Raw genomic sequence first — 7,021 nt, 5'->3', positions numbered from 1 at the left:
CAACGTTGGATCACGTTTGACACATCGTGTGGTGCCGGCTTAATCGTACTTCGATTAATTGGAGGCATTTCTGGATGAACTTCAGCAAACAAACGAATGACTTCAGCCTGTGTTCAACTTCATCTCCATAACATTAAAATTTTGATACGATGCATTTTGGTTAAATGCACCCGTCAAATTTGATCTTTCTGCGAATAAATTAAAACCATCAGGAACCAAAGGGCTTGCGGAGGTTATTGGGTAAGATTTTTTAATCCTAATGCCAGAGATTTTTAAGAAGTAGATTTTTCTTTCAGTGAATGTTATATTAAAAGATCTTTAATATGGAAAAACTTTAATCCTATCTTAAACCAACAAGATTTTTAATTCCATTTAAATTCATCTTCATACTATAGCCGATATTTTTTTATTCCAGGCTTTGCCGCAGTCGGAGTAATGAGTGACAGACTGTGCATCTCCTCTGCCGGAGCCAAGAAATTTACCTTCGCTCCGGAAGAACTGATATCTTGATGCATCGCTTGCGGTAGCGGATGCAAAGGTGGGTTCTTGCTTGAACCTTTCAACTATTGGCAGTACAACGGTATCCCATCGGGAGGAGACCTAGGTAGCGACTACATAAGATATAATACTCTAAGAACAAAAACTTTTTGTCTATACCCTCGGAAAGAAGAGCGTAATTCTCGATATTCATCCTACCAATAATAAGACTAGCTTCATAGCTTCAATCGGAATTAATAGTTTTGAGAAAAATTGTCTTAAACCTGAATTTTTGGTTCTGCGTTCAGTTCTTTTTTACTCTGGATTTAATATTGTCTCCACAACTGTCTTTATAAAACGTTTTCTGGACTTGTAGGCCAGTCATTATAGCTTTTTTCGGGAAAAAATACTATTAGAAGTTTTTTGCGGAATATTGTTCAGAAACGTGTTATAAACAAAATATCAAAAAATTAACTCGAGACTAGTTGGGAAACTTTGTTAAACAATGGTCAAAGTTATGGAAAAGTGGTTTCTTGACTCGCGTAAAAAAACTGTTATTCATAGAGAAAAATGGTTTATACAAAAAAAGGTAGGTATTAAATAAATCTGTAAAATAAGGCAAGTCCGATTAAATTCCCATAATTTGTTTATGCGCAAGAGCTCAAAAATGGTCGAAAATGGCCGTTTTCTTCAATTGCTAATAATTAATGCAATTTTCATCGCAGATACTTACAATTCAGGACTTTTTGCACCCTTAATAAGTAGTAAAAATTTCAGCCCGAATTACAATCTTACAATTGTAGTTCAGGATTTTTGAGGCTTTTTACACCCTTAATAAGAGGTAAATATTTCAACCCGAAAGCTTCATTAGTTTGGCGTTGGCGGAATGTGTTTATCTAAGAAGATGCTATTTTCAATTGATTTTTCCCATTCTCAAAGGCGTTGTAGAGTTTCGATCATTAGTTGTTTTTGTACCTAAATAGTTGTATTGATATATGCATTTACTGAAAATTTAATTTTTCAAATTTAATTTGTTCAAAAATGACTGAAAATATGTTAATATTTATTAAATTGTTAAGATATGTAATTATTATAAAACGAAATACTAACGTCTATAGTTTAGTTAATACTATTTTTCTTCGAATTTAAAAAAAAATCGTTGCTTTAAGTTGATTAGAAGTTGAGACTTTTTTTTTATTTAATCGCAGTGTCTTTAGTTATTAAGAGCCGAAATTTATAGGGAGTATACATTAAGAGTTATATTTTCATGTCCTACATTAACATTAAGGTGAATTCAACTATTTAATTGCAAAAAAGAAGATAGCGGCGATGCGTTCTATTACTCGGTTTAGCGAACGAGTGGGAATAGCGAGGCTAAATAAAAAATTAAATCTCGGGTTGAAATAATGTTAATACCATAGCTTCAATGCTCATGAATTTTCGCGCTACCACAAATTAAAAAAGAATCATCTCGATAGGTCCATTATTAAGCGAGATATGGCTAATTTTTCCAGCTCCATCGATTTGTAACCGCCCGATCATTTCCCTGCGCGCTACCAGCCGCGTAGCGCGCGTGCTCCGCCTCGCTCTCCCCACGCGTTCGCTAGACCGAGTAATAGAACGCATCGCTGCTATATTCTTTTTTGCAATTAAATAGTTGAATTCACCTTAATGTTAATGTATGGCATGAAAATATAGCTCTTAATGTATACTCTCGCCAAATTTCGGCTCTTAATATTAATAATTAAGGTCATTGCGATTAAATAAAACAAAAATTATCTCAGCTTCTAATCAACTTAGAACAACGATTTTTTTTAAATTCGAAGATAATACTAACTAAACTATAGAGGTTACTATGTCATTTTATAATAAATACCTATCTTAACAATTTTATAAATATTAATATTTTTTCAAAGTTATTTTTAAACAAATTAAATTTAAAAAATTAAATTCTCAGTAAATGCATATGTTAATATAACTATTTAGGTACAAAAACAACTAATGATCGAAACTATACAACGCCTTTGAGCTTGGGAAAAATGAATTGAAAATAGCATCTTCTTAGATAACAAATTCCGCCAACGCCAAACCATTGAAGCTTTCGGGTTGAAATATTTACCTCTTATTAAGGGTGTAAAAAGCCTCAAAAATCCTGAATTACAATTGTCTGCGATAAAAATTGCATTAATTATTAGCAATTGAAAAAAACGGCCATTTTCGACCATTTTTGAGCTCTTGCGCTCAAACAAATTATCGGAATTTAATCGGACTTATTTCATTTTATAGGCTTATTTAATAACTACCTTTTTTGTATAAACTTTTTTTCGCTATGAATAATAGTTTTTTTATGCGAGTCAAAAACCACATTTCCATAACTTTGACCATTGGTTAAACAAAGTTTCCTAACTAGCCTCGAGTCGATTTTTTGATAGTTTGTTTATAACACGTTTCCGAACAATATTCGGCAGAGAAACTTCTAATAGTATTTTTTTCCGAAACAGGCTGTTTCATGTCTATAATGACTGGACTATTGTTCTTATCATATTTGAAAGCATATCCATCCAAATCTCAGATTGTGTATCATGAAACCAATAACGTTAAAACTTTTCCAAGAGAGCATCTTTCTATGAAATTCAAATCTTCTATAAGTAGTATCAATTTTCTTTTACTTTTTAATGCGTCGTACTTGATCAAGAGTTAGAATTGCCTTCTGAACTTCAATTGCTACATTATAGAAGAAATAAGTGATTTTAGCCCAAATAGATTCGTTTGCTAAGAAAAACGTAGTCATTGTAGTGCATATACAGAGTGTGGTTTGTACAATCTATAAATATTAAACTACAGCTTCCTGATGATATTTGTAATAGAAAAGTCTTATACGAAAAAGTTCTATCTTCGTGATTTTTCTTTTAAATTAAAGTTCATTTATTTAACGCAAATGACGGCCGACCCTGTGTTATTTATTAAAAACTTTGGAAATGTTTTTATACGACTCGAGATGCAATCTTATAATTTAAGTCGGTATAATCTAATACTAGTAATACTAAAAGGTTAGGTTACATTGTCAAAAAATTTGTGCCGTCAACTGATTTTGTATTTATATTGAATTCATTATTCACTTAATTATTAAATATTAAGTATCGTCAATCGACCCATTAGTGTTAAAAAGTGAAAGGTTCCAGACAAAAGTTTTTATTTTATAATTCCACGATAGTGGCAATGTAAATTTTATAACGAAGTAAAAAATAAGAATAGCGTGCCGATTACATTAAAAACGAGATTCTTATTTCTTACTTTGCTTAATTTTTTAGTTTGTGCACAAACTAGTTTTATAATGTACCGAGAAAACAATGCATTTACTATTTCCGAACGTGTCGATATGGCGCGACGTTAGTGTATGGTGCAGCCCTAGAAAATGCGCTCGCGGCGACTAGGTTGTGCCGGAAACGATGGCCACAACGTCCCCCCATGTGCAAATACAATCTTACAGTGCGTTTAGCGGTTGCGAGATATGGGAAGTGTTATTCCTCGAGGAGAAGTACGTGGTCAGCAAGTGGACCTTAATGTTGAAGATGCAGTGTTGGAAGATCTTGACGAAGACCCCACAATTAGTACTCGACGACACGCACAGCAAGTAGGAACCTCATCTCGTACCGTATATCGCATCTTAAGGCGCCAGTTGTAGCATCCCTATCATCTGCAACCAGTTCAACAGATTTTACCCCCGGATTGTGACCAACGAATGCTTTTTTGCAATGGTTTTTACGGCAATGTGCCAATGAAGTAGACTTTCCTGCTTATGTTTGTGTAACAGATGAGGCGACATTTACCCGTGATGAAGTGAATTTTTATAATATGCACATATGGGCCGATGAAAATCTTCACGTGATTAAGGAAACTCATTTTCAACATCGGTTCTCGGTAAATGTTTGGGCTTGCATAATAGGCGATGTACTTATGGGCCTCTATTTGTTTGAAGGACGACTAAATGGACGAACATATGCTGACTTTTTGGAGAACCGGTTGCCTGAATTATAGGACGATGTGGCATTACAAGTTCGGGCACGCATGTTTTGTCTTGAAGATGGGGCTCCTCCTCACAGTACTCGAGAAGTAACGACACTTTTGAATGAAATGTTTCCTCAGCGATGGGTCCTGTGCCGTGGCCACCTCGGTCACCCGATCTAACTCCGATGGACTTTTAACTTTGTAGTCACTTGAAGTCAGTGGTTTACAATACTTCAATTGCTACGGTGGAAGGATTGCGAAACCGTATATTTGAAGCTGCTGACACAATTAGGGGAATACCTGGATTTGGGAAAATATTCGCCAAAATTGGGTGCGTCGGTGCCATGCTTGTATCCGCGCTAATGGGGGTCAATTTCAACATTTTCTCTAGAAATGCTAAGTTTTATTTTATTTTATTCCATATTTTAATGGAATTTTTTTAGTGCACGCAGTTGGCAACTATAGATGCTTATGGATGTGGTTTTGTTTGCAAACTCTTTCAGTAACAACAATGCATTTAAGATAGTAATTACTATTAATTATTATAATAAGAAAATATCAGTTTTTTTTAAATATTTATTTTTCTTAGCTTGTACTTTTGCATTGAAAAATTACCCAAAAATTGAGAAGTAGGTACCTTTCTGTCTTTGCAACGACGATTTGTTTACGCGGCTGGTCTACAGCACGTAACTCATCGTACAGCACACGGACAGGACCGTTCCAAAGAAAATATTTTGATATGTAATTGAACTTTAATTTATGGAAAAAAGCAAAAATAGAACTATTTCGTATAAGACTTTTCTATTACAAATATCGGTAGGAAGCTGTAGTTTAATTTTTATAGATTATACACGCCACACCCTGTATACAAATTTCCATTCCTACATTCGGCAACCTCGTTTATAAACTATTTTCCTTTACAGGGTTGCAGACCCTATACAGCCGCAAGCAGTGGTAAGACACCACAGTGCAACGAGAGTTGCGTGTCAAGTTATAACAAAACCCGGGAAGATGACATTCGCCATGGTATCGCACATTCCAAAGTCACCAACACCGTGGAACAGATCCAGCACAAGATTGTAATCAACGGTCCCGTAAGCGCTCAACATAGACTGTCACTATGAAGACTTTTACAGTTACGGATCAGGTATGTCTTGCAACTGTTAAAATATACGAGTTGCAGAATATTTCTGAAGTTATTATTTAGTAATGATTACTAAAAACTATTAAGTTTACGAAAAATATAAATAATTTGTACACATATTTATTACTTTTCTAGTTTCAAAAAATGAGATTGAACGCCATTAATAGAGATAAGCGCATATAATTTTGTTAAAAGTAAACATTTTACAAAATAATTAGTATGTTATCTTAATTATAAAACGATACTACTTTCAATGACAAACCAAACTGTCGTATATCTATTGAATATAATTATTTTAAAAGTAACATGATTGGTTTTTTGATATTCAGTGTTTATCTCGAAATAAATCAGTATTCAACAGAAAACAGACTTATTTTATCGTCTGGAATACTTATCAGAGGTACTAAAATAAAACATAATAAAGTTGATTACGTATCAGATCTGACTGAACAATTACATTAGCAATCTCAATAAATTGCACTTTATTAAGTCATCAATGAAAATTTAATTATTTTCACAATTTTCAATTATCTACCAACACACCAGTGGCAGATTCGTGGGTGGCCACGCTGTAAAGATCATCGGATGGGGTTGTGAGGACAACATACCTTACTGGATAGTCGCCAACTCCTGGGGCACCGGTTTTGAAGAGGGCAGATTTTTCAGAATCATCAGGGGTAACAACAACGTTGGCATCGAAAGCTACGTAGTTGCCGGTAACCCAAACACCAGCAAATAAATAAAAAATAAGAAAATCATATCGTATATTTACTTTGTAAATACACTAGGCACAGAAATTAAGGGATATTAAGAAAATCCCTAAATTTTGGGTGATTTTCAAAGAGTTGGAACTTGGAGGGAAATGGTTGTAGAGAGAATAAAAAAAGGAATTTGAAGCTTCAAGTGTCTAGTTTTCAGATCTGCAGTTTAAAATTTTTTGGCGTCTGCAGTTTTTGTATAATCATAAGAAAATCAACCGAAAAAAAAATGTGTATATTTTTGCTTTTTTTAAAAAGGCGCTATGGATTTTTTTTGCTAATTTCATCATAAATCTCTTTTAGATAATTTAATTCTCTTCAATTTGAGCGGTTCCGGAGCCTTGTACGATTATTTGTCGCCGAGTCTATCAAAGCAAAAAAATCATTTTGACTTTGACAATTACTCGGGAAATAATAGTCGTACAGAAAATACAAGCTGGATTTTCAAAACTACAAAGTATTCTCTACAAGTCGTAGTTATGGGTTTTTTATAAAAGTCAAAATGTTGGTTAGAAAAAAGGTAAAAAATTGCATAATTAGGGATATTTGAATAGCTTGGCATAACTTTGCAAATAATGAATAAACTAAGGATATCGACTGTAACTTTTCAACCCCAAAGTGTCCTAAAGAAACC

The 7,021-nt window shown here is 33.9% G+C and overlaps 1 protein-coding gene across 1 annotated transcript; it reads left to right on the top strand.

Annotated features, from left to right (window-relative positions):
• Positions 1-189: 189 nt before the first annotated feature.
• Positions 190-6,375, top strand: LOC108916593 (gut-specific cysteine proteinase-like; the record flags this gene model as incomplete). The annotated part of the gene is given in 6 exon segments (XM_018722888.2): positions 190-240; positions 415-607; positions 1,340-1,347; positions 5,409-5,603; positions 5,605-5,633; positions 6,158-6,375. Coding segments are annotated over 6 exon segments (687 nt in total), but the record flags the coding sequence as incomplete, so codon positions are not given.
• Positions 6,376-7,021: the final 646 nt, after the last annotated feature.

Source organism: Anoplophora glabripennis, unplaced genomic scaffold (genome assembly GCF_000390285.2).
Source record: "Anoplophora glabripennis isolate ALB-LARVAE unplaced genomic scaffold, Agla_2.0 scaffold1610, whole genome shotgun sequence".
In the NCBI taxonomy this organism is placed as follows: domain Eukaryota; kingdom Metazoa; phylum Arthropoda; class Insecta; order Coleoptera; family Cerambycidae; genus Anoplophora; species Anoplophora glabripennis.
Note: the sequence above shows the minus strand (reverse complement) of the source record. Positions and strands in the feature narration are given on the sequence as shown.